Source organism: Giraffa tippelskirchi, chromosome 8 (genome assembly GCF_054371585.1).
Source record: "Giraffa tippelskirchi isolate mGirTip1 chromosome 8, T2T-mGirTip1v1.2.pri, whole genome shotgun sequence".
In the NCBI taxonomy this organism is placed as follows: Eukaryota; Metazoa; Chordata; class Mammalia; order Artiodactyla; family Giraffidae; genus Giraffa; species Giraffa tippelskirchi.
In genome coordinates, this window is record NC_137282.1 from 29,606,354 (window position 1) to 29,631,729 (window position 25,376).

General features: G+C 39.5%; 1 protein-coding gene across 8 annotated transcripts in view; it reads right to left on the reverse strand.

Annotated features, from left to right (window-relative positions):
- Positions 1-1,243: 1,243 nt before the first annotated feature.
- TRAPPC11 (trafficking protein particle complex subunit 11) overlaps positions 1,244-25,376 on the reverse strand; it is a 36,156-nt gene continuing 12,023 nt past the window's right edge. For 3 of the 8 annotated variants that reach the window (XM_081521937.1, XM_081521942.1, XM_081521943.1), the window contains exons 9-30: positions 23,828-23,961; positions 23,026-23,173; positions 20,875-20,968; positions 19,849-19,928; positions 19,675-19,753; positions 19,535-19,589; positions 19,041-19,186; positions 18,485-18,546; positions 18,254-18,386; positions 17,527-17,657; positions 16,416-16,571; positions 14,461-14,648; positions 14,205-14,353; positions 13,902-14,023; positions 12,449-12,568; positions 11,255-11,320; positions 10,990-11,146; positions 9,891-10,002; positions 7,233-7,324; positions 5,840-5,973; positions 4,166-4,333; positions 1,244-2,215 (exon numbers count right to left, since the gene is read on the reverse strand). In XM_081521937.1, the coding sequence (XP_081378063.1) occupies positions 2,177-2,215; positions 4,166-4,333; positions 5,840-5,973; positions 7,233-7,324; positions 9,891-10,002; positions 10,990-11,146; positions 11,255-11,320; positions 12,449-12,568; positions 13,902-14,023; positions 14,205-14,353; positions 14,461-14,648; positions 16,416-16,571; positions 17,527-17,657; positions 18,254-18,386; positions 18,485-18,546; positions 19,041-19,186; positions 19,535-19,589; positions 19,675-19,753; positions 19,849-19,928; positions 20,875-20,968; positions 23,026-23,173; positions 23,828-23,961 (2,565 nt within the window). In that variant the 3' untranslated portion in view covers positions 1,244-2,176. Of the gene's footprint in view, positions 2,222-4,165; positions 4,334-5,839; positions 5,974-7,232; positions 7,325-9,890; positions 10,003-10,989; positions 11,147-11,254; positions 11,321-12,448; positions 12,569-13,901; positions 14,024-14,204; positions 14,354-14,460; positions 14,649-16,415; positions 16,572-17,526; positions 17,658-18,253; positions 18,419-18,484; positions 18,547-19,040; positions 19,187-19,534; positions 19,590-19,674; positions 19,754-19,848; positions 19,929-20,874; positions 20,969-23,025; positions 23,174-23,827; positions 23,962-25,376 lie in introns of all 8 variants that reach the window. The other 5 variants (XM_081521935.1, XM_081521941.1, XM_081521936.1 and 2 more) reach the window with 3 other exon arrangements.

Here is a 25,376-nt window from a genome sequence, read left to right on the forward strand (position 1 = left end):
AGGAAAACTGAATTGAAATTGTAATTTTAGGATCATAAAAATATAAAATGAAGCAAACTAGAAATTATTTTTATTCCAAAGACATTACCATCCCTATCCTCTTGGTAACACACCATACTGATTAAAAACCAGTGCTTACCTTCAAGAATCAGAAAGCAAACTTTAGTCACTCCCCCAAATACCAAGTTTTAAATGCTTTATTTAAAAATGTGTCCCCCTGAGTGGTGCACAGTACTGGTAAGGAGTAATAGTGAGACCCAAATGGTGACACAGGACTCAGAGAAGAGACAGGAGCCTCTCAGGAGGGACAGAGGGCTGTAGCTGATGCACAGAGGCGTGAAGGGAAAGGCTCCGCAGTCCTTCCGGACACTTGTAACCTTAGTGAGTCAACGGCTCCTGCAATGCTGTGATAGCTTTGTTTGGGGAACCCAGGCAAGATCACTATTTCATGTATTTCTGAATTAAAATTTGCTGTAATTTAAAATAAGTAAATGGAATACATTTGCAGTAAAATGAACGACATGGGAGGATTCCTGCTTGAGAAAGGATTACGCTACTGAGGGAAAGCGCAGACCGGTTTACGTGGTGTATTTGCACTCACAGAGATCACATTGACATCAAGGCTAGTGATGCTAAAGTGGATGCCAGCGATCCATGTGTCCTAACACGCCCTGGGTACTTCGTGTCTGACAATGGCGGTGTACACACAGGAGACGTTTATTATGTGAGCAGAGCATCAGAGGCACCTTTGAATTTTTCAAACTGCAGGTTACATCCTGTTAGTGAGTCATGAAATCAATTCGTTACACCAGGAACATCTTTTAACAAAACAGATTAGGATATAAAATAAAAGAGCACATAGAAAACATTACTTCATGGCATTTTTGTTTACAGTGCCTCTTGTGTTTTTAATTTTTATCATCCTCATAACACGCCGCTCAGATGGTATTATTGTCATATCATCCGTGTCTTGCAGGTTAAGAAGATGAGACACACAAAGGGCAATGTGAACAAAGTCACCAGAGCTGGCACTTGGCCCCGGACAACCTGACAAGCTCCTGCGGTCTCCACCTGAGTCACATCAGGGACAACGGGAAACTCAGACCCCCCAGCCCATCACGGCCCCTGGCTCCAGAACACACCCCCCACCACACCTCTGCAATGGTGTTTCCCAGCAAAAGCCGCTCCACAGAGCAGCTATCCAACAAGCTCAAAATAAATAAAAGATACATACAAGCATGTCTGAAAGAGAAAGCTATTTATTTACATCATTCTTTTCCTTTTTACAACTCCTATGCTTTTAAATAAAAATTTCTGGATAACGGGGGAGTTTTAAATTAAGATATTTTAACAGAGGATTTTCACAATATGACTTTTTTATGTACACAAATTTTCAAAAGTTTTAAACAGTTCTTTTCAACCTGCATGACATAACTAAAAGCTTTAGACCTTTAGATTTAGATCTTGCATCTTTCTCTAAAACTTTTAGTTTAGGAGATTATGCTTAGCGTCTTACAGTTCAGATCCTGACAGGTGAGGATCTTGTTGACGAACCTGCTTCATAAACGAACCACGTTTTGGCTGCATGCTGAACCTATCTGAAATGCTTTGGTGGTAAGCAAAGGTTATTTTTTTTTTAGACATCTTAAACTGCTTTCATTAAAACTTTTTGGAAGTTGTCTGTCAGTCACATGACTGCTTTCTGGTTCCTGTGTATGGACTCTGAGCACACATTAGACGCATGAGGACAGATTTCTTCTATCTCCGGTTCAGCCAACTCCCAAAGACACCCACGGGGATTCCAAGCTTTCCGGGGGAGACGCTGGTGCACGGCACCCCTTGTCCAGGCGCATTTCAGACACTTAACTTTCCTCGGCCACTGCACATACAAAACCCCCTTACTGTGAAGACACCAGTGTCCATAAAACGACTTTAAACAAAAACAAAGGGCTAACACCCTTTCACGTCACGCTGACAGATTTCAAATATTTATTAGTCAAACTAGAAGTGAGATTTTCCTAATATTTTAGCATGACTTCCTCTGAAGAGTTGGTGTAACATCCGTTAAAAAATAGAAAAGATTAACCTGTACCGTGACCAAGTACAGCTCGCCAGGAAATAATCACACAGTTCTGTTCGGTTTCTCCGTGCGAACGGCTGAGGCCCATCCTGAGTCTCACGCGGCCGCGATGGAGGCATCGTCCACGAGCCGGCCCTGTGGCTTCGGAAGGGAGAACAAGGAGGGTTTGCAAGGTGAGAAGGACCACAGAAGCGCTGTTAACTGGAGAGAGTCTGCCAAGTACCTGGGACTGTTTCACGGACACAGAATAAACACGTGCGAGTTTCCAAACACGATTATGTTCATCCATCTCCTCCTTTCCCCACCTTCTCTCGCCATGTGAGCCTGGGGACGGCGCCCTAGCAGCCTCCGGGCGGCCCGCTCCCTCTGTGCCTAGTGGCAAGCTCCCCAGCGCATCACATCCTCTGCCCGTGGAGTCCCCTCGCCCCTGAACCCTGCAGCTACCACCCACCCGTCAGTGTGCCGCGTGCGACAGGGCGCCTAGTCAGCACTCCCGCTCGAGGGGGAACGCTTTACCCTCCCTCTCGTGCTCAGCCCGTGTCGCGAGCTCTAAGCGGGCCACAAACGTGCGCTGCCAGCAAGCTCCTTGGGACTCAAGGGCTCCCATTCTCCTGTTTGGGAAAGAGTGATTCATCATGAACTCTAGATGCATAACAACAAATACTGCGAGGACTGAAGCAGCGGATAAACACAATGCCCCTTTGTCGAAGTTCACTGACCGAAAAAAGTTAAAACATGACATCGGAAGAGGAAAAGCTAAGAGTGAATAAAAGACATCGTGACTGCTTTTAGGTGTAGAATTTCTGACAAGTTGGCGACACCCCAGAGAGTCATCAAGTAGTTAAAAGAATGAGATTCCTGCAAATGACCTTATTACGCTGACGGACTTTACAAGCAGACCTTTGTGGGGAGAGCAGGAGAGGCAACAGACCAGCGTTAGAACCGCAGCACCACGGGCCGACAGCTGTGATTTAAGCAGACGATTCTGGGGGTTCCCTGAGGCAGTGAAGGGGGTCTCCTGCTCTGTTCTGTTGCTGGGAGGTTTCACATATGTAGGTACACATGCATGCATGTGTGAGTAAGGCAACTGAAGCTCAATGCAGGAATGGAATGAATGAAAGACTAGGTCAATCAAAGAACAGGAACCTGGAAATCATATCCCTGTTTAAAAAACTCAAAACATTAAACCAGATTATAGTTTCCGATTGGTGATCATTTTTAGAAAAGATCCAAATCCAGTAGTATTACATAGTTATTAGAATCAGAAAAGTTCAGGGATTGTATTCAGAAAATTAATCCATTTTGATTAAAAACTAGTTACAAATTAACCACAATTTAAAAATATATTTCTAAAAAATAAATTATAAAATAAAATAAAAATTTTTTAAAAGAAAAACAAAAATAGAAATATATTTTACTAAGCCAAAGGAAACACATGTTTAATGATGCCATCAAGATAAATCTTAATTTGCCCAAAGATATAAAAATCTTTAAAATTAGATCTAAAAAAAATCTATGAAATAGAAAATAAAAAATTGATAAAAGAATAACTTAATAAGAAACAAACAGCAATACTGCCAAATTTATGTAGTAACAGTCAAAATACTAACACTGCTAGTCTCAAAATACTACTTAGTGAAGTTTATGTGAAAAAACTATGGTGTTGGAGAAGATTCTTGAGAGTCCCATTGACAGCAAGGAGATCTAACCAGTCCATCCTAAAGGAAATCAGTCCTGAATATTCACTGAAAGGACTGATGCTGAAGCTGAAACTCCAATACTTTGGCCACCTGATGAGAAGAACTGACTCATCTGAAAAGACCCTGATGCTGGGAAAGACTGAAGGTGGGAGGAGAAGGGGATGACAGAGGATTAGATGGTTGGATGGCATCACCAACTCGATGGATGTGAGTTTGAGCAAGCTCTGGGAGTTGGTGATGAACAGGGAAGCCTGGCGTGCTGCAGCCCATGGGGTCGCAAAGAATCAGACACAACTGAGTGACTGAACTGACTGACTGACGTGAAAAAACACCTACTTGCGTTTGTTTCCAAGACAATAGAAAGCAGAAAATGTCTAAGCCTCACCTTTACAAAAATACTGGTTGGTATGAAGCGCCTGAGCAGTTGATTTGTGAAGTTGGGAAATCTGAGCAAGTTGATGTTGAGAGATGGCAGCTGCTGGTACCCAGCCATCAGGGGGTAGAAGTTATACAGCATCTCCTGTTCCGTGCCGGGGAGGATACGGAATCGAATCTAAACCACAGAAGCGACAGAAAAAGATAAACAAATCCATGCATCAAATAAACTTGCAACAGCTACATGTTGTTACCTGTCAATTACTGGCAAATGATCAGACACTTAAGTCTTTCTGGAGAAATATTCGCACCCTCTCCTATTCCATCTTCCAGACAGACACCAAAATGTAGGGCTGAATTAATGAGGCCAGAACCACGCAGGTAACAAACGTAATACAAACATGTGCATGGTTTCTCAGTTTCTACCAACATGCAAAAGGCAACCTGTACTTGCTTAACAATGCAAACCCTAGACCGCTCCGCATTTCCTGCCTCTCAGACCAGGCAGGCTTTACAGCCTCAGTGTGCTATGGGATAATGTGTAGAAAAGCATCTCTGTAAACATTACATCAACGTGAGAGGAGCTGGTTGTTTCCTGTGTTTTGTCTTAGGGATTTTACCTTTGTGGTAAGGTAAGTAACTTCAGGGCAAAAAAAAAATGTTTGTACTTTAGGAAAGAGCACTATCTGGTAAGATTTTCGGTACTTTATCTAATTATTTTTAAGTCAATACGTGAAAAGAGATCAGGACAATCAAGAAAAGCCTACTCATTTGCAAATGAGTACATAAAGGTACGTGATGCGTCAGAGATAATAAATGTGTGTGTGAACCAACATATTACAGCCAACATTATACTTGGTATATATTAATACTATAAATTTATATCAGTGTACAGACTTATAGTACACTTCACATGTAATTATACTTTCATTTAACAGCAAACACAGTACTCAGGACATGCTAGCCAGATGGCTGATTCAGGGTGAATACTACCTGGCGTTATTACAAGTTTGTGCTCTAATTACACCCTTATTATTAATAATAAAAAGCATGTGCTGACCACTGAGGTGTGTCTCTGTTGCCACTTTGACAGAGGAGGACAGTATTCTTACTGAAAACATGGTTTTGCCTGAGAGCACCACCCAAAAATCTGATGAACTTTTCTACCTCTGATATGAACAGATGAAGCAAAACATCTGCATCACGTATTTTTCTATGTAGATACAAAATTGTGCCTACACCTAACACAGATAATTCTATGCAGGATCAAAATCTCTAAAAAATTATAATGATAGTTCAGAAGCGAATTAGGCTTTAAATCTATGCAGTTATGCTTCAAAAGGTCTCAAATTAAAAGATACACACACAAGCTCCTTAGTAATAAAGGGACTATTTAAAAATTTTTTAAAAATTTCAGGGATTCTATTATTGTCTAAGGATTTGTGAACTCTTGTTTTATACGGAGAAAGAAACCTCTATGTGGGATCTCAATATGGAAAAAGGGTGGCCCATTTAACCCACTTCTACAGCAAGCTGTAATTAATCTTCAAAAGTGACTTAAGATTCACCACTATCAAAACAAGAGGGACCACAGTCAGCCTTATCAATTCATTTCTGACAGCTCTCCCCTTTCTGGCCACACTCCTGTGTCTTCACAAGCAACCCCGTGAGATACAACCTGTACCTGTTTAAGCCCTGAGAACATGAAGGCATCGCTGGGCTCCACGGAAATCTCCACATCTTGAACTAAGTCAGTCTTATTCTGCAGGTGATACCTGACAGGTAGCGATTCTCTGACACGCCCGAACGACGGCAGATCTGCAGAGGTGACATTTCTCTTGGTTAAAAAAAAACAAAGCTCACCATTCATGGGTTCCTTTTGAAAATAAATTTCATTCCATAGACATGGAATTATTTAAATTAATGAGAACACTGCATTGTTATTAAGTAAGAAAATTCTCTGATTGGAAAATAGCCACAAGACTATGATAAAGCAGGCTAAGAAGAATCAAGGTTTCCTTCTACAACTGATTTGGCTCAGAAAGGGCCTTGGCTACCAAGAGCTGAATTACCTTTTAGGAATAATTTCTTAAACCTACAAAAAATTTCCCTAAATATCAATAATGGCTCGAGATGGGATGACAGACACTATGGGCCCCTTGGTGGAAACTATGATGTATTTTTGTCAAAACCTTTAACCTGAATTTGATCAAGACTAGAGATCTAACTGGGCTTCCCAGGTGGCACAGTGGTAACGCATCTGCCTGCAATGCAGGAGACACAGGTTTGATTCCTGGGTCGGGAAGATCCCCTGGAGGAGGAAATGGCAACCTGCTCCAGCATTCTTGCCTGGGAAATCCCATGGACAGAGGAGCCTGGCGGGCTACTGTCCATGGGGTCACAAAGACATGACTGAGTGACTGAGCACACACACACACACAGATCTAGCTACTAATTTACAGGGGCAGAGAAATACTTAAAAATGATACAAGGCAAGTCAGCACATCTAGACTGTAGGCAGCTTTACAGGAGAAGGACAGTTTCGTCAACAAATGAACATCAAGGAAGCAAAGGGGGAGATGAAGCGGGTAGAGGAGGTGATGGTGGGGTAGAGGCAGTGCAGTGGGGGAGAGGCTGCCTGCCTGCCTAGGGATTTTAAGAGTCTAGACACCAGATGCCAATCAACACCAATGCAGAGGCCTTATAACAGACTATGAAGAACATTCAGAGTCAGCTAGGGAAATTTCAGCACAGGAATTTGATCATATTGCAAAATTATTGCTAATTTTTAAAGTTATGAAAATGACTCTGTGATTATGTTTAGAAAATAGCCAGTGATGTTAAAGATGCATACTGAAATCTCTATAGATGAAATAACATTCTGGCATTTGCTTCAGAATGATGAGGGCAGGAGGGGTGTGCAGAAGTATAGGTAAAACAAGACTGGTCACAGTATACTTTTTTGTAAATGGTGGGCATTTCTCATAACGGGGAAAGTTAGAAAAAAAAAATCTTAGAAGCTAAAATAAATATTCTTATTGGATTCCTTAGCTCAAATAAAATGTGAGTGGGGTCACCTGCGTTCACGTGGAGAGGGATGTTTTCCACGATCACGTGGGGCAGGGTGATGACGGTGCGGATGACGGGGACGCCGTCCATGGCTGAAGTCCTGTGGTGGAAGAGAGGGCCCCTAAGTCCTCGTTTCATGGGAGAAGTAAATACATCAAAACCAGGGAACATGGGGATTCACCAACTCACTACAAAGCAAATACAAATGACCCCTTTTCTAAAGGTTTAATGCAAGGAGTTTCGTGAAGTAGGAGCTTTTCTGATCCCATTTTTGAGAACCTCCAATGAACAAGCTGCTGTTAGGTCTCAGCGATGAAGTCAGGACTCACGTCAGAACGTAAGTCAACTGTACCACAAAGCACACCATCTAACCCAGCGTTTTGGTAGCAAAACGTTCTCAATCAGTAGCAGAGTGGTGTTTACATTACGACACAACGCCTCCTCACACTGAGGACCGTCCTCAGAGGAGCCCAGGCCACTGGACATGCGCTGCCTAACGGCGCTGTGGGTGTGCAGGAGAAACTGAAGACCTAAAAATATTTCACTATCAGCAGACACAGTGGCATTCCAACACTACTGAGATAAAGTGAGTAACGTTATGAAACGGTCAGATACTTTCCCTGCAGCACAGTCAGGGTGGGAACCACAGGGGTGGCTGGCAACTATCCGACAACCTGTGGGAAGAGCCTGTATGCAGAGGTGGAACAGGTGACACTGTTTCAAAAGTGCAAAGCATTACTGAGCAAACACTACGGGCAAAAACAGCCAACCCCTCACTTTTAAGAAGTATGTGTCTTTATAGTATCACAGTAACACAACACAGTAAACTAAGCAGTGCCTTCAAAACACTGTTTTAACTCCTACAAATGTGAATTGAGCTAAACATCAACATGGTAAATTCAGAAGTGTGGAAAGAAAGACAAGTCACTTTTTAAGAAAATTATTTTTTTTTAATAATTAGTTTTAAGATTTATAGAATAATTAAGCCACACAAGAAAATAACACATGAAATGCTATGTATCCACCTCCTAGTCTAAGAGAACATAACGACAGAGCTGAAGCTTCTCGTGGACCCATTTCTGCTTGTACCCCCCACCCTCCGCTCCAGAAGTAACTACTAGCTTGAATTTGGCATCCATCATTCCTGTGTATTTCTTTATGCTTTTCCAAATTATACATAAAGCCTAAGAAGCGTATGTTTTACATGTTTCCAATTCTGCACAGTTTGTTTGTATCCTGAACATCTGCAGCTGCTTTGTTTCATTTAACATTAACAGGCTGACAGCTGTAGCTCCAGTTCCTTCATTTTCACTGATATATAATATTCCACTGTAGAACTGTGCCACAATTTATCTAATTTCCTGTTGGTGGACATTTAGGTTGTTTCTAGTTTTTTATTATAAACAGTGCTGCTATGAACATTCCCACCCATGTCCCCTTCTTGTATGTTTGAATCTTTTCTAGGACTGCATGGTATAGCCAACAGCTTACCAGGTATTGCCAAACAGATTTCCAGAGCAGCGTTCTAATTATACTTCCCCTCGGGACAAACTCTGCATTGTTAAACCTCTTTATTTTTTCCAAGTAGTGGGAGTACACAAATCTCAGATTACTTGTAAGGCTGACCTTCTTTCCCCTGTGTTTACTGACCATTCAGCTTCTCCTGATCACTATGCCTACTCAAGTATTTTTCTCAACTTTCTGCTTAGAGGTTTCTTTTTAATGATCTGAAAAAGTTTAAACAGTTCATCCTTCCGCCAGTGATAACAATGCTACCTCTATGAAACGTAATTTCCATATGTGGATCTGTGTTTCTAGACTCGCTCTTCTGTTCCACTGGTTTATTTACATCTCCCTGAGCCCACACCATAGTGATGACCACTGTAGCTTTACAGTAAGTCTTAGAATCTAAATGGCTAAGTACCCTTGCCCAGCTGTACCTCTTCTGAGGAATTCTGACGATTACTGACATTTGGCCTTTCTATACAAATTTTAGATCCAAGAGTGTCAAGTTCCACAGAAACAAAACAAGCTGCTGAGATCTTGAAGGAAATTGCACTGAATCTACAGATAATTTATAATATTAAATCTTATCCAAGTCCTATCAGAGACTACTTTGTACCTCTTCCATTTCTTTAGGTCTTCCTTTAATGTTTTAAATTATTAAAGGTAATATATATCTTCTACTAGATATGTATCTCATCATTTTGCTGTTATATAAATGATGCCTGTTTTACAAGCACTTTGCCTTCAGGTTTATTATTGATATATAGAAAGCCAACTGATTTTTGTATACTGATGCTATATCCACAGCAGTCTTGCTGAAACTCTTTATAATTCTAATAATTTGTTGATCCCCTTGGGTTTTCTGTGCAAACAGTCCTACTGACTGCAAATGAGGGCAGTTTCTCCTAATGCTTTTACTGGTCCTGTCATCAGAATTTGGCTAAAATCTCATCAGTATATAGATCACAAACTGTACCAAACATGAACAAAAGTTATCCTTTTCAATCTGTGTGTTTTTGACAAATGGTCAGTGGCTGCATGTAGCTTCTAGTCCGTTCTACAGGCTGGCAGAAGCTCTCAACGATTAACTGACAGTGACACAATAAAGGCATGAGAATGACACAAGCAGCGGAGAAAAGGCACAGCGGACACAATCTTACCTCTTCCAGGAGATAATATAATGCCCGGTTGCTACCCCGCCTTCAACATTTCCAACCAACGGGCATCGGAGACAGAAGCACTCACTGGCGCTCTCTTCAGTCTGCAAGACGACTGCAAGACAGAGACTCATAACCCTCCACCATCACCTCATCTATAAACAGGGCTTTACATCCAAGTGACATTAATCCTCCACCATCATCTCATCTATAAACAGGGCTTTATATCCAAGTAACGTTAATCCTCCACCATCATTTCATCTATAAACAGAGGGCTTTACATCCAAGCAATGTAACAAAAAAAGGACACCTTATCAATTTTTCGTATATTATCTATAGAAACTCGGAGATGGAAATGACTTTCAAGGAAGACAGATAAACAGAGCAACTAAAATAACCTGCTTACATTTGGTCGTGGGCTTCCCTGGTGGCTCAGACAGTAAAGAATCTGCCTGAAATGCAGGAGGACCTTTGTTCAATTCCTGGGTCGGGAAGACCCCCTGGAGAAGGGCATGGCAACCCACTCCAGTATTCTTGCCTGGGGAATCCCACGGACAGAGGAGCTTGGTGGGCTATAGTCCATGGGGTTGCAAACAGTCCGACACGACTGAGCAACCCACATACATATTTGGTCTTAAGACTACATCGTGATTTTTTTCCCTCACAATATTTGCCCTTATAATCCAGTTGAGCACAATTTGCTTGGGCTAACATTCAAACTAGATTTTATTCCTTTTAAGAAATACAAGAAAGCCCAAAGTACCCTGAACCAGAAAGGTATTATCTCCTGTATAAACTGTTTTACTTTTAGTTGGATGATTTAGAAAACTTGTCTACTTTTCTGTTTTCCAAAGTTTCTTTGATAAACACCTTTTCCCATTTCAAATTATAAACAGTAGTAAACATCAATTAAAAACTAATTAGAAAAAAACAATCTATTAAAAATCCAAACAGGAAAAAATACTGTATTTTCAAGTACATTTCTTAATCACTTTCTTGGAGTATCCAGAACCTGATCCTTTAAAACAAGGTCAACTGTAAATGATGCTAATTGTCCCCCTACTGTCTTCTGCTAGTGAAGGGAGATGAGCCACGTTCTCACCTCTGTCCAGCTGGGACTCCAGCTGGTCCACGGGGGTCATGGAGGGAGCAAGCTGCAGCTCACTGGAGACGATGGTGAGGGCCCAGGGGGAGGCGCTCACCAAGTCAGTCATGAGCAGGAAGGGGATGTCCGCATAAACCCTTTCCAAGTGTTCGAACTGTCGCAGATGGAGACAAAGGTCTGTCAGGAAGTACACTGACCCATTTCCTTTTTTCTGTTAATTTCTATCAGCTAAGTGATTTCCAATATGCTTCCCAGGACATACCTTTGTAGAAACAAATTTAACTGCAACGTCAAATGGAAAGACCGTTTCTATTGTTACAGTTTCATCCTGCAAGGAAACAGAAAGGGCACATCGATGGCTTTTCTCAGCCTTAACAAAAGAAGATTACAAAACACAAATCGATTACTGATCAATAAATAATCCCAACTTAAATATTACGAAACTAGGACCTTTCCCTTAGACAATATTTGTAAAAACCTATGTAGAGAGTCCAGGTTAACATTTCTAACGAGGCATCTATGGTTGTCTAACAGTTCAGCCTGCAGACTGCTTTCTCATACATTATTTAGGCAGGATCCAGGAACAGTGGGCAGGGCAGGCGTCATCACCATTTCACAGAAGAGGACGCAAAAGTTAAAGATTTAGCAATTGGCCTTAAGCCATGAAGCCAGTGGTATGAAGCCTAGAATCTGGGTCTTCTTTCCAAGTCCCTTACTTCAACATGACTCAAGGTGACTGGAATAAGGATCATGATAATAGCAATAAGGTACTATGACATAGCATCCCTGTGTGTGCTCAGTCGTGTCTGACTCTTTGCAACCCTGTGGACTGTAGCCCGGCAGGCTTCTCTGTCCATGAGACTTTCCAGGCAAGAACACGGCAGTGGGTTGCCATTTCTTCCTCCAGGGGATCTTCCCGAACCAGGGATCTAATCTGTCTCCTGCATTGGCAGGTGGATTCTTTACCACTGAGCCACCTGGGAAGCCCCTTATAATCATGTACATGCACTGTAATGCTCTCAGTAACTCAAGAAACAGATGTCAGTACCACTGCTGTTTTAAGATGGGCCGTGCGGGGGGTGGGGGGTCACAAAGCTAGTAGGTGACAAAGGCAGAAGCTGAACAGAATCTGACCCTGGAGTCTGGAGGTCTTAACCCACCTGTTCCATCTCCTCTGCAAGGGTCTGTTCACAAAACAATGGGCTTTTATTTATCTTTGCTTCCCAGTGACTTTTATTTTTTTTTTTTTTTTTCCCCCAGTGACTTTTAAAAGAGCCCACAGCCCAGACTCTCTGCAGTGACCAAACTACAAACCCCCAGATCTCTGGGTCGCCTCCTCTGTTGGGCTGGGAGGACACTATAATCACCTAAGCTGCTTATTTCAGAGGTTAACTAAACACAAAATAGGAAAACACTCCACATATGATCTTTCTCAAAGTCACCATGAAAAAAGTACCTTGTGACACTTGCAAACAATTTCTTTTCCTTCAATAGTTGTATTGATCAGGTAAGAAACGTACACCAGAAACATTCTTGAGCCCACCGTTCCACAGCGAACATACAGCGTTTTCTCCAGCTGTAACAACATCAAAGCATTTTAATTTAATTAATATTACAGAGATTGCCTCCTGATATATATTCTAGGATAACGCTCCCCCCTCCCAGAGTTTACTGGACTAACTGGGGAAACACCTGAACACTTTTTTACAGCTGGTCCTGCCACAGCCTAAGAGTGGGGTCATTATCACACCATCGTTTTTTTTATTATCATTCTCGACCTCTCATGAACTCTGTGTTTGCTTTGGAAATAAAAGTAGACTGAAAGGTTCTTTCACGAAGTTATGAAGTTTATGTTATTTAGTCATTTTATCAGGCAACGGATTCCCTATATTAGAATCATTTCTTCTAAAATCCCGTGTATAAAAACTGCTGAAGATATTTTATACATTTAAATATGTGAATTTATACATTTAAATATGTGACACCACCCTTATGGCAGAAAGTGAAGAGGAACTGAAGAGCCTCTTGATGAAAGTGAAAGAGGAGAGTGAAAAAGTTGGCTTAAAACTCAACATTCAGAAAACTAAGATCATGGCATCTGGTCCCATCACTTCATGGCAAAAAAATGGGGAAACAGTGGAAACAGTGACAGACTTCATTTTTTGGGGCTCCAAAATCACTGCAGATGGTGACTGCAGCCATGAAATTAAAAGATACTTGCTCCTTGGAAGAAAAGCTATCAGCAACCTGACAGTGTATTAAAAAGCAGAGACATTATTTTGTCAACAAAGGTCTGTCTAGTCAAAGCTATGGTTTTTCCAGTAGTCATGCATGGATGTGAGAGTTGGACTATAAAGAAAGCTGAATGCTGAAGAATTGATGCTTTTGAACTGTGGTGTTGGAGAAGACTCTTTAGAGTCCCTTGGACTGCAAGGAGATCAAATCAGTCAATTCTAAAGGAATTCAGTCCTGAATATTCATTGGAAGGACTGATGCTGAAGCTGAAACTCCAATACTTTGGGCACCTGATGTGAAGAACTGACTTATTTGAAAAGACCCTGATGCTGGGAAAGATTGAAGGCAGGAGAAGGGGATGACAGAGGATGAGATGGTTGGATGGCATCACCGACTTGATGGACATGGGTTTGAGCGAGCTCCGGGAGTTGGTGATGGACAGGGAGGCCTGGCATGCTGCATGCAGTCCATGGGGTCGCAAAGAGTTGGTCATGACTGAGCGACCGAACTGAACTGAAATATGTGAAATATGTGTAGAAAATGTACATTAGTTAAATGACTTGTTTAGTCTCGGGATGTGCTGTTAAAATGCGCTAAAGCTGTCTAAAACCCACTCCATATTTAACACTACAACCTAACCGATTTCCTCTCCAGTCCCGGCTGGACAAGTTCACCTGTTCCCCGGGCTGTAAGTCTCCGACGGGAATGTCAGTGAGCAGAGCCGGGTAGGACTCGTCACACAGTTCTGTCCCATGAAGAGTCACATGCGTTTTCTGAGTTAAATTGGCATCCTGTCCTGAAAGTACAAACGTTGACATTTTAAAAATACAGAAGATTCAAACGTTGTCCTGCGAATCAACACTGCAGAGAGAGCACTCGATCATAACCATTTTCAAAACCGATTTCCTGAAGTTAACACCGTGATGCTTATTTCATGTTGGATCAACAAAGATGAAATTTTGAAAAGGAAAGTTTACCAGGTTTTAAACCAGCAGTGAGCTTCACGTCTCTGATCGGGGTCTTCTCGTGGGATTGAATGGTCACAACCAAACAGTACATTTCGTTAGTCAAGGCGGGGGGATCGTGTCGCAGGTGGACAGAAATGTTTGGAACTCTAGAAATGATCCTTTGGGGACAAAAAATGCTAGGTAAGTAACTGATCTAAAAACAACAACAACAAAGTATTCAAAGAAGTGAGACGACCTTCCACGACCGGCCCACAGCCCGACTCACATGGTGCTCGCCTGGATCACGATGCTGTCCCAGTGGACCTCGCTGTCGGGGAGCCTCGGTCTTCGTTTGAAAGAGCGTGAGGCCTGCAGGGCCTCCTGGGTGGACGCGGCGTCCCCGCCTCCTCCCTGCCAGTTCAGGACCACACACCTGCCCGCCTCGCTGCCCAGAACCAGATCCACGGACGTGATCTACGAGGAGGAGGTCTGTCAGAAGTGCCATCGCGTACAGCCTGTCACCATCCCCTCCCAGGGAGGCTCCGGGTGGGCTGCTGGGCTGTGGCATTTCTGGGACCCGCGACATGACACAAAGGTCGGAACACCCGCTGGGAGAGCCCGCTGTCCCGGCCACCTGTCGGCTGGGACACTGGCTAATAACCCTGCGCCAGGTTTCAGCCTCTTCACTGTCACACGAGGACAATAACCCGACTCTCCAGCTGAGATGTGACCGTGCAGCACTGTTACCTCGTCACCTGGGGTGGAGCCCGAGGGAGCAGACACACAAGCAGTGGTAGCTGAGCGAAATTAACGAATGTTCTGGTACCCACCCACCTCCTCCTAACCTAACTCCTAGCTCCCCACGGACTTTTCCTGACGACATCGACAGTATTAGCAAGGAAATATTTTACTAACTTAATAAATGTCCTTTCCACCAAATCTATTAACAACTATACTAAATAGCATTATTAATTTTGACTTGCATCTGGTAGGCTTCCTTAGGTATCTTGCAAAAGTTTTCTAAAAACTTCCTTAGGTATCTCATAGAAAATTAAAACATGACATTAGGGGTTTAGTCAAAATCATGAAGAATTTTTTTAAATGAATAAGCAAAATCTCTGGATACTGGTTTACAGATTATATAATAAACAGATTCACAAAAATTGCCATGAGAATACTGCAGGTGCAGTCTTATGCTTCTGTCTTAGAAATGGTCCCAAGTTCAGATTACCTTACCTGTCCCATTCCAGCCACGGGAAAGCAACACTTTCTGAGAGGCTTATCCCATCCTAATCACTATTTCAGGAAATTTACACTAACTGATTTAATCCTCATGAAACACTAAGAGGTAGGTAACGTCATTATCCCCACTTTACAGATGAATAAACTGTGATAAAAGCAGTCAAGTAACTGCCCAGGGCCACAAGCAGGTAAGCTGGAGAGCTGGAACTGAAACCCGTGGCGTTTGGCTGCAAAGTTTATGCTCAATAAAAATGAGTTTCATCATCTATTTCTGAAAGACATTTTAATTATCTACATTAAATGAATCCTTTAAAGTACCTATCTTTTTAAAAAGATGCAATCAGCAATGCTTAAACATCAAAATGATATCACACCTTAGCGTGAATTATGTCGTATTTTACAAAATATAATTGCTATATTATAGAATGCTTGTGCTCAGTCACTCAGTTGTATCTGACTCTTTGTGACCCCATGGACTGAAGCCTGCCAGATTCCTCTGTCCATGGAATTTCCCAGGCAAGAATACTGGAGTGGATTGCCATTTCCTCATCCTGGGGATCTTCCTGACTCAGGGATCAAACCTAGGTCTCCTACATCTCCTGTGTTGGCAGGTGGATGCTTTACCTCTGTGCCATCTGGAAGCCCACATTACAGAAAATACATACACACACATATACATGATATATATATAGTTTAAAATTCCTCAACTGATTATAGAGGCATTAAAAATAAGGTTGGTCTCATGTGTTAACAGGAAGTGATGTCTAACATAACACTATCTAGTAATTGAAAGCCAACTACCGAATATTATGTATAATATATTCTCACTGAAAGGAAACCTATCAAAAAATCGTAATCAATGATTTCCCTTGGTAAGTCCAAATAGAAGATTTTCATTTTTAACTTAATAAACTTTAGCATTATTGAAGTTCTTTCTGATGCATATTCATCGTTACTTGTATCATTTAAAATATTTTTTAAACACATTTTATAACTAACCTCAATTTTCTTTCCTACATCTTCAGTTTTTGCAACAAACTTAAATAAAAACTTCCTTGTTTTACCAGGAACTAAACACATTTTGCCTTGAGTCAAATTTTCTAAAACATCATTTGCTTTGGATGCTTCTTCGATTACACAGAACTGGTTGTATTCCTGAAAAAGACAAGAGTGAGGGTCATGGTTTACATTTCTTAAACATAAATTTCATGCTCTTGCTTTAAGATTCTCCAATTAATCAGAAGGAATCCTTGGGTAATGGGTTGTAGTTGAATAAAACATACTAATCTTCAAGTGACCCAGGCTTGCTCCTGGCCTCACTCTCAAAATGCTTCTATTTTAACGGGGTTGACATACACTAAACTTTCTCAGGTTTGCCACGATGCTAAGAATATTGAAACTCTCAATAAATGCTTGCTGGTTAGTGGCTCAACATACTTCCTGGGTCACCAGAAAATTAGAAATGGGCTTATAACTGACACAGAATGTAATCAAGCACTTGCCTACATCACACTACAAAAATGTTCAAATGTGAGAAATATACTATCCCAATTCTATAGAAAAAAAGTTGCTTATATATGGGCACCATACGATGTTTGAACTATTTGAGAAGTTAACTGTGATGCCCCCAAAGGAATGAAACTGGAAGAGCACATTTACACATTTACTCTATATCCATCTATTCCACTTTCACTTCTTTAAAATCAAAAAGATAACAGTTTTATAATGAAAAGCTAATACTAATGTTAGAATAAAACAAATGATTTTGAAAATCTGATCACACATTCATTCTGAATATATCCTGAAATTCAAGTTACATATTACAAAACTTTTCTCTATGTATAGACACGGTTCATAGGTTTCCTGAGCAGGAAGTGAAAACAAAAATTAGAATAGGAAAACTGTAAAACTTTCATTGTGGACACAGGAAGTTGAAAATTATAAATACACTTATTTTTAGACAGACTTTATCAAACACTTGTTAGTGAGAAACCTACTATGACCTAAAATTTACTACGACCTAAAATTCACTAAGTTCATTTTACTTCATTTAATGCAAGTTACAATACAATACATACATGGTAAAAAACACATTAAAAGGTACCATTACCTGATTATTAAAGCTGACACAGAGCTTAGAAAACCGAATGGGATGTGGACAATCGGCCTTCAGATAAACATCAAACCGCACGGGAACATCGACATGAAAACTTGGGGCGTGGAACTTGGCTTTGCATTGCACTAGGAACAAAACAAAAGGGGCCAAGTCAGACACCAGCAGATGTGTTAGCCCCACACACGTTATTCTCCGATCTACATCTGCTCTTCAGAAAGGAAACATCTCTACTGGTTATTCTAACTGACTCCTGAACTTGAAGCATTTCAACAGACATAAATGCCGTTCACTCTTTAAAAAAAATTTAAATGAACTTTATCTCCAAAACCTCTTTAATTTTAAAAGCATGCTTGCTCCTGAAATATAACTGACATAGGATTTTAAAGAAAAAAGAACCATTTTGTTATTTAAAAATACCTGCCTAGACAGGAAAGCATAAACCTTTTAAATAACTGGCTTTTCAAATGTGTTTCAAATCACATCTGAACTAAAAATGAACACATCAGAAAATTTTAAGACCTAAACTAAGTATTTAAAATTCTGACCATCTTTGTATGTTGATGGGGAAAGTAAAAAAAAAAAAAAAAAAATCAGTTTATCTACAAAATGACTGTATTTGGAAAATTCTTTCTTTGACTTTGTATTTATTATTCTGCATCTATATAGTTCTTAGAAAATGGATCATTTCTCTAAGATAATACTATAGATGCTGGTTACCCACCAAATGGCACGAAGTCCTGTACGCCTATTGTGAAAACATTGCCGCCCGCCAGAGAGATCCGGTCCACCCACAGCTTCTGAGCGGTTTTCACAGCTAAGATATCACAGTCAGGTTCAGGATCAGGACTTTCATTCTGCACCAGCATGGAGTTAAACATTTGTTCAGCTAGTTATAAAAAAAAAAATACACATATCCAGATACAGATTTTATATATCAAGAGTTCCAACCTACCATTAAAACATTTATGAGGTTTTTTTCTATCCGAGATTTCTGGTCATCTTTCAGCGTTGAAGCTAATAGGAAGGAAGAAGCAAAAAATCAGAACTATGAGACAGGCAAGGAAGCCCATGACCCCGTACAGGTATTAGGGGGGTAAGCCCCAAGTAAGCCCAATACCCCCGCTACAGGTATTAAAATATTGTAGATAAAAACCTCTTCTAAGATGGCTAAGCACAATTCCAGCTCAGCTGGAAACTGACAGCTCAGCTTTCTAATTCAATCTCAACACTTTATGTATATGCGTTTGAACTCTTACATGAAAAATTATTTTATGCCATAATTTGAAAAGTAAGGCAGAAGAAATCTGTTCTTCTCAACTACAGTAAGATCTTCAACTGTAACAAGTTCCATTAAAGTATGAACAAACCCCTTCTCTCAGCAAAGTGACCAGCAGGTGATACAAGTACTATCAGATATTTGATACTGAATTATTCTTCCAATTTAAAAGAAGCTTAAAGAGGCTCTGTAGTTGTTAAGATTTCAGATTTTACTGAAAGAATGTCGTTACCTCTGCCAAGGAGTTCCAGGGAGTAAGTGATGTAATCTTTCAGCTGGGCCATGAGGTAGGAACACTTCAGAGCCGTGGTCAGTATAGACGTGAGCAGGGTCCACCACCCTTCACTCCGGTAATCACACATCACGTAATCTAGCAACCTGACAGAGGACGACATGTCAGACACGCCGAGCCAGCCTCACGAGGCAGTGCTGGAAGAGTTCATGGAGAAACTAAAAGAAAGTGCTTTACTCGTTTTATATAAACTTCAGAAAAATCTTCCTGAAATAGTTCAACAGGTATTTTCACATTAACTAAATGTGGTTTGCTAAGACTCTGAAAAGAACTGTACCAATAGACATTACTTGAAAAAAAAAATCACAGAAATGGTGTTTAATAGAAGTGGGAATAAACATGGAAGTAATAAATCCTCCAATACAAATTTCCATTCTCATTTAGCTGCAAGGGAATCAGAACGCTTACAAAAATAAATAGTGAACAGGACTCACTTCAAAGCTTTGGTATAATCCTTGGCATAGTAATATTCCTCTCCCATTTGAACCACTATGAAGGAAAAAAAAGACTGTATGAACGTAATTTGAAATCACTCAAAAGTCACATGAAGTAGTGGCATGTCAGGGATACGTACTCAGGTGACTCTTCATTCTTGGACACTTATATTTCTTAAACTGTGCAACGGCATTGCTCAGAAGAGTTATTATTACTTCCTGTCGGGAAAGATAAAAAGTGCGAAACATTTCAATGAAAATAATCTCATGTTTTCCTTGAAAATACAGTTTGTGTTGGGGGGGGGGAAACTCACAGAGTGAACAACACTTCTCTCCTTCAGCTGAATGGCAAGAATCCCCACCTTCTCTTTTTCGGGATCCGAAAGATCGAAACCTGGGTAAGACAGGACACAACCCATTTCAGATAGCTCATTGAACACAAATCCTCCACAGGAACATTGGATGTGTGCACTCCTTGAGTCCTTTACTATAATAGACTTCAGACTCTTCAACATTCTAGAACTTTAAAGAGTCTGAGAGGCGGTTCTATCAGCATGGACTCTTCGGTGTGGCCTCTGTTCTGAACGGTGCAATACTGAGCTCAGTACTCTTTCGCTCAGTGGAAGCGACCACCTCAAAAGTGATATAAGAAAAAAAAGTGATATCAATATCATTCTCTAGATAGAATACATTTCCTGGAGACCAAAGTAAATAATTTCTCTCTTTTTAACTTTTTATTTTGCATTGGGGTATAGCCAGTTAACAATATTGTGATCGTTTCGGGTGAACAGCAAAGGGACTCAGCCTTACGTACACATGTATCCGTTCTCCCCCAAAGTAAATGATTTCTTAACACTTAAGGTTTAATGGCCACAGAAATTGCTCCAACTAAGTGTGTATAAAACAAGAAAGATGCAGAGAAATTATTTTTAAGGTAGTACAAGTAATGTTTTAAAGTGTCAAATATAAAAACTGGCCACAGTGGCTTATTAAATGGTTTCGTTTAAGACAAAAGATATCCAAATGTGTTGATCACATCATTAGCGAAGTTACTCCAAGATGCAGTGATAGAAACAACAGATTCTAAAAAGTAAATCTTAAAAAAATGTTTAGAATCTAAAAAAGACTGAATATATGTATATGTATAACTGATTCACTTTACTGGACAGCAGAAACACAGTATTGTAAATTAACTGTACTTCAATTTTAAAGAATGCTTAAAAAGCAAATATTTCTACTTCAACATATTCTGTTATACTAATGCAGCCAAAGGAAAAATTATGATAGCAATCTCTTGCCTTTCAAGATTGACAAAAAAGGAAAAAGGAAAAATTATTTACTGAGTATTCCTTGTCGCCATGATCGTTGTCCATAGAAGTCAAGAACGCCTGCTTGTGTTTCTAAGGGATCAGGGTTGGGATACGTTACAGAAGCCTGTAAGTTAAAACACAACCCTGAATAAGTGTACACAACCCGTCACTAACCAACTCTTCCCCAATCATTGTCAGAATAAAAAAGCTTTCATAAATACAAACCACACGTTTAAATATCAAAGTTGTGACAATTTTAACACAAATTGAACTTTCACAAAATTAAACAAAAACTGTTTAATATTGCATGTGGGTGTTCTCAGTTGCTAAGTCATGTCCAACTCCTTGTGACTTCATGGACTGTCGCCTGCCAGGCTCCTTTGTCCATGGGATTCCCCAGGCAAGAATACTGGGAAGGGTCAGGTAGTCTCATAGAAATAAAACTGAATAAACCAACCTGATTCTAACGAATGATTTCATAATAACTAACTTCTCTACATTTTCTTTTTATTTATAAACCAGTAAAAATATATTAAAAATTAAACTTGATGGCTAAGCCATATATATTTTTGTGTAAATAAAAATGTTATCAGAAGTTTTTTAAAAAAAGATGATTTTCTTTTATCGCAAGAGTATTAAGTCCTGGTATTGGTGGAGGAAGGATATTTTTGGCACCAGGATTCACAAATTTATGCTGCTTTCCTTTTTTTTTTATAACCTTCTCACCTCTGAAACCAAAATGTAATAAGAGTTTTTGTTGAAAAATAAAGAAAACTTTCAAAAGGAAAAGGATAAAAATTTAAATTACCTGTAGACCTACCACCACTATTAACAGTGTGTGCATTATTCTTCCAGATTTTATATGCGAATGTTTACTTGTCATCAGCTGAAATAATTTTTCAACCTACTTTTTTCATTTAAATACATTCCCTGTACCTCACCATATCATTGAATATTCTTCCAAAACATTATTTTTCATGGCTGCCTGCTATTCCACATTTTAACAGATTCCCTATAGTCGTTTACATTATTATTATTTTGCACTAAGATTAATAAATCCGTCAGAACAGTTTTATAAATAACTCTTAAAACTTATCTCTTAGGATCCCTTATCTGCCTTAGGCTTCCTGAATATGAAATTCCAGGTCAAAAGGTAGGCATGATTATATAATTACTTGACAGAAGTAATTACTTGACAGAAATATAATTACTTGACAGAAATATAATTACTTGACAGAAATATCATTTTACACTCCAGCCAGTATTTACAAATGCCTGTTTAGACATATCCTGACGAGACCTAGTTTTAATCGCCTTTTAAAATACTGTGCTCAAATGATAATATGACAAACTTTAAAAATATAAAACATACAATGAAATTATACATCATATACAAATAACACGGTAGAAAATAGTCTCAGTATATTATGATTTAAGGGGAAAAAAATTCAAACATTTAAAGTACTAATATGCAAATTGGTTTTTTTTTTCCTGAACAGTTTTTTAAGTAGCACTGTTGTTTAAATTCACCTATCTTCAGAGAAGAATTTTGAGATTTTAAGTGAAAATAAACTGATACAACTATATGAATGCAAGTGTCTCTATCTATGTATAAACACATACCATGTTTTTATTTTAAAAGGTGCTTATGGAGTAATTGGTATTTAAATATAAATATGCAAGAGAAAGGCAATAAAAAATGTCAAGTTTAAAAAACTATGCAATTAGTACCCTTAAATAGATTCTTTAGAGTTTTCCATGGAGGAGAACCGCAGGAAGAGAAAGAAGTCCAATGACATCCTCTCCACTGGGTCAAAATAAAGCACATTGCTCAGTGTCCTTCAAACTGTAGCAGTAATCCCAGAAACAAAACAATGAATTTACAGGGTGGCAAAGACTAAACTGTGCCTTTTAAAGCAACTTTTCCTGGTCAAAATCACTAACTTATGGCTTATCAAAAATCAGTTCTTCAAAGAAAAACGTCTGCTTAGTTCATAGGTGAAAACAGAGTACTCAGGCTAAAACTGAAAATAATCCTAATTCCTGAAAATATCAACGATAAAAACTTGTTATAGGCAAAGGCTTGGAAAAAAATTATCAATGCCAACCAGCCTTATTCTCTTTCAAGAGTAGGTTAATAAACTTCCTAACTGCCAGATAATACAGGAGTCGGTGACTTACTTCATGGTTACAGAGAGCTTTGGCAAGCTGTTTCCTCTCCTGGGCATAGTACGCTGCCTGCTGATAATAGAAACCAGGATTCTGAGTTTGAATAGCTGTCAACCCCAACTTAATAGCTTCATCAAATAAATCTCCGAAGGCCTGGAATCTTCAAGAAAAACAAAAGAGTAATTTTAAAAGAGGAAAGAAAAAGCAGCTTACTTCTATTAATACTAGTTATTCATTCTGAAACCATAACCTCAGAAGACTGTATCCAAAAAATGCCACTGGTGAGCTGTAAACTGTGGGGATTGCTTTGTAAATATTAATACGCACTAATTGTAGGTTACAGAAAAATTCTCTAAGTCAACTCTGCTGTGCTAATGAGTCTTTATAAATATATCATCAAACCAGATGTCAACATGGTTCCAACCACTCAAATACATCCATGTGTCTGGGAAATTTTTCATTTTAGCAATGTTTTGTCATCAGTCTCAGACAGCAAGTTCCGTATCAGTAGGGATATTGTCTATTCACAGCTATAGTCTCAGTGTCTGGACACATGGCAGAAACTTGATATATATATATATATATATATATATATATATATACATATAGTGTGTGTGTGTGTATATGTTCAATGAAAGAGATGGGAGGAACTGCATGAATCAATATCTGCCATTACACCAAACATGCTGGATCATTAAAAACCTACTTACTGACAAAAATCTTAGTGCGATTTACAACCAATGCTAACTCCATTCCTCCAAATTCCAAGAATTTGATTTAAAAAAAAATTCTGAAAATAAAATGTAAAACATACTGTTTAGACATCCATGCTGCATGCTCAAAAGCCAACTCTGCACTTCCAATTTTTTTCTTACACAAGTCAATATGCTTTCGGAACTGAGCGATTGCATCCAGTGGGGTGTTGTGCTGAAAACACAACCTGCAGATCTACAAGATGTAAAACGAACCCCAAAGTTAAAAAGAAAACCAAACTCAAAGGTGTGTTTATTTACAAGTATATAAAATTTGAGACCAACTAAAAAAACTATGGAATGTCCATCTCTGAAGTTCAACAGAATTGAAGTTCAGCAGAACTGATTTTCTCTGTTAGAAAAGTTATCTAAAAAGGTTATGTCCCATCAATTGATGAAATAAAATTATTCACTATTTGTAGTGCATCTATTCTATACCTTAGAAAGTTTTGTTAAGGTATAGCATAAGGAAATATTAAACCCACTGAAGAGCATAAAGATGGGCAAAAATAAAATATTTCCCACAGGTAACTGAGAAAGGACAGATGAACTTTCAGTTTTAGAACTGTCAGAAAGCCAAAGATTTTCTGCAGCACAATAAAAAGCACAGTAGCCTCTGTATCAAAGAAGGACTACAGAAATTCTTGAAAATTTTTTCTCTGGGATACTATTTCAAAGTAACAATCTATACATATGTAGGGTAAATGAAAAAAAAGAAGAAACAAAGCCTAAATTTATTTCTACATGCATACTGTTGTTGCTTAGTCCCTCAGTCATGTCCAGCTCTTTTGCGACCCCATGGACTGGAGCCCGCCAGGCTCCTCTGACCATGGCATTCTTCAGGCAAGAATACTGGAGTGGGTTGCCATGCCTTCCTCCAGGGAAGCTTCAAGGATCAAACCCATGTCTCCTGCTTGGCAGGCGGATTCTTTACCACTGAGACACCTGGGAAGCTCACATACTTATTAGCGGTTTTGATTTTATTTTTTAGGTAAAAAGGAATAAATGACAAGTTGTATCTCTCACCCATCCCTGTCCCTTGGTGATCCAATTTCCCCTCTAAAGGCAACCAGCTCCTGGCATCCATGGTATAGTCTATGCTCAGACAAGTATGTGCAGCATTCACATGTGAACTATTAATATTATTTTCATACAAATAGCATCACACTAAATATACTGCTCTGTGCCTCACTTTTTTCACCTACCAATATATTTTCGATATCATTCCATTTCAATATGTGGAGCTGCCTCATTCTTAATAGTTGTGTATTTCATTGTTTGGAGTTATTTATGTTGACCAATCACTTACTGCTGGGTTTCCAATCTTTTTTTATTACAAGATGCAATAAATACCCTCATACACGTGATCTGTAAGTCTTAGCACAGACGTGGGATACATTTTCAGAAATGTAATTGCTAGGTCAAAAGGAATGTGCAAATTTAAATCTTCACAGTCGTTACAAAAAAATAGTTTCTGTAGAAGGTGTACCAATCTACACTTACACAAGTAATGAATCAAGGGTCCGTCTGCCCTCACATCACTAACCCAGAGCCAGCCTCTTTAAAAGATGAGTACGGAAAGATGAACAGCAAGACACACAGCCTTTCTTA